General features: G+C 41.0%; 1 protein-coding gene across 1 annotated transcript; it reads right to left on the bottom strand. All coding sequences in view use genetic code 11, as the record gives it.

Moving 5' to 3' along the window:
- Positions 1-64: 64 nt before the first annotated feature.
- On the bottom strand, positions 65-1466 carry EGR_11248 (hypothetical protein; the record flags this gene model as incomplete). Its single annotated transcript, XM_024500495.1, has 2 exons — positions 65-239; positions 1384-1466. The coding sequence occupies 2 exons, from the start codon at positions 1464-1466 to the stop codon at positions 65-67; spliced, it is 258 nt and encodes an 85-aa protein (XP_024345091.1).
- Between the last annotated feature and the right edge of the window lie 550 nt (positions 1467-2016).

Raw genomic sequence — 2016 nt, 5'->3', positions numbered from 1 at the left:
CACAGCATTTTTTACTTCATTATCAGTTCTACTTCGACCCATTGACGTATGATGCGTACATGGCTTAAAAGTTACGCGTTTTCATTTTGTCATTCGTTGCTCGATCTGAATGATGACTAAAATGACCATTTTTCAAGTACTGACTGTTTGAAATTTGAGTACAGTTTGAATCACTTGTTTCAGTACTGTTGTGCATTGTATTCTGAAAACTGAGCCATTCCAATATTTGCTTACTTTGCCTTTTAATTAGAAATGCAAATGGTATAGCAGGAGGGGCTATTTACTCAACTCCTCCGTTTATTTCATAGTTACCTGCGCTAGTAAGGCTTGCACAATCACGTCTCGACCAACAGTCCATTCTAAGAACGGACTGTTCGATTGGATCCAGGCACTCGCTAAAGCAATCAAGCAAGAGGCATATTCTGAAAGTTGATGCAGCGTCTCAAGTCTTTCATGCAGTCACGGTAAGTTACGATGGAGGCCATGCCGCAGAGCGGAGGTACAATCCGCGGACACTTAGGTGGTCAAATGCAGAGTTAATAAAACTATCAAAGCATTGCAGTTGAAGCAAAGTAAAAGAGAACGAAATTAAGAAAAGTTGAAAAAAGGTGCGGTTTGCACTCCACTTTAATCCAAAACGGTCTTAAATGGAGTACAGTTGCAGTTTAAAACAGTGGCGCTTATAAACAGTTGGTAGAATTGTAGCATTCATGTATTTCCGTGAATATTTATTACCAAATTTTCCCATTCTGGTGCCTTTACATTTAATGCTACTTTTCAATTGAAAGCGTATTGGAGCAATTTTTCAGGTGTGTGAGACAGGCCCGTGATGTCAAAACCACTTTGCGAATTTAATGTATTTATCAATCGCTCCAATGTTTTGACGTGACACATGGAAGCAGGTCTTTTGCTGGAGTGATTCCTCAATGATGCAAAGCTTAAGTGAAACATGCAGTTGGCATTCGTCGGCTAAATTTGGCAATTTTAATTAAATTTTGTCAGCCGGCACCCACTGGTCAATTTGTGCAGCAGCCATTTTGGAAACCGATGGAGAGACAATAAAGTTGCACCACTCAGTTTTGGTTATTTTATCAGGGGTTAACTCCTTACTCGAAACTACACAGTCCTGTTCCAGCTCACCAAACCCAGTACGCTTCAAAAGCTGTGAACTTTATCACTGTGGTCTTCCTTAGTTGAATCACTCTCCATTACCCCAGCTAATGCGAGCTGCCTTCGATTTGATCGTAAATCCAGAAAAAGAATCAGATTTCATTATATCGAAATAGCCTCCGCCTTAAATCGTATGACAGATCAAAGCTATGGCTACTAGCATGGCAAATTTACTAATCAGGAAATCCCAAGATTAGCAACTCTGCAACATACTTAAAACTGACTAAAACAAACTTGAACTTATGTACATTGGGCCACTTCCTTCCATTCTCAGTAGATATGCGTTCGATTTGCATAGGTACAGAACATATTCACGATGTCCCATCATTTACGCTGTATTACCACCACAATCGTATGGTATGCAACTACCTTTTGCCTACTTTCATTTTGTGCTTATTTAGCGGTTAAGCCTAGTCCCCTTACCCTTCGATACAATACTACAATGTGTCCAACCAAATCCGTGGCTCTTGAATGCATTTGTTTATTTGTGACTTGCTGCACACTCTCAAGCCTGGCGTGCCGACGAACCAATCAGGATTCCATTGAGCTTATCTGCACCTTCTTTAACTTGGGGGTCAAGGTTGTGCTCATATTTTGCATCATTGGGTGTTGGTAATGCTGCTTTTCATGTTTTGTGTACCCATTGCTAAAACACGATCACGAAGGCGATCACCAACGTAGTCCCTTCCTTGCGTGGGCTAGTGGCGTTCTTAGCAACGCTTTGCTCATTTTCCTATCCTAGTTTTCGCTCCATTCAGCTCAGCTGTGTCTTGTTATTTTACATTTGCAGGTGTTACTGCTTTAGGCGCCAGAAACACAGACGGTAAATACGGTAAATTTGGATCG

Source organism: Echinococcus granulosus (assembly GCF_000524195.1).
Source record: "Echinococcus granulosus chromosome Unknown EG_S00620, whole genome shotgun sequence".
Classification (NCBI taxonomy): domain Eukaryota; kingdom Metazoa; phylum Platyhelminthes; class Cestoda; order Cyclophyllidea; family Taeniidae; genus Echinococcus; species Echinococcus granulosus.
This window is presented reverse-complemented; position numbering and strand designations above follow the sequence as displayed.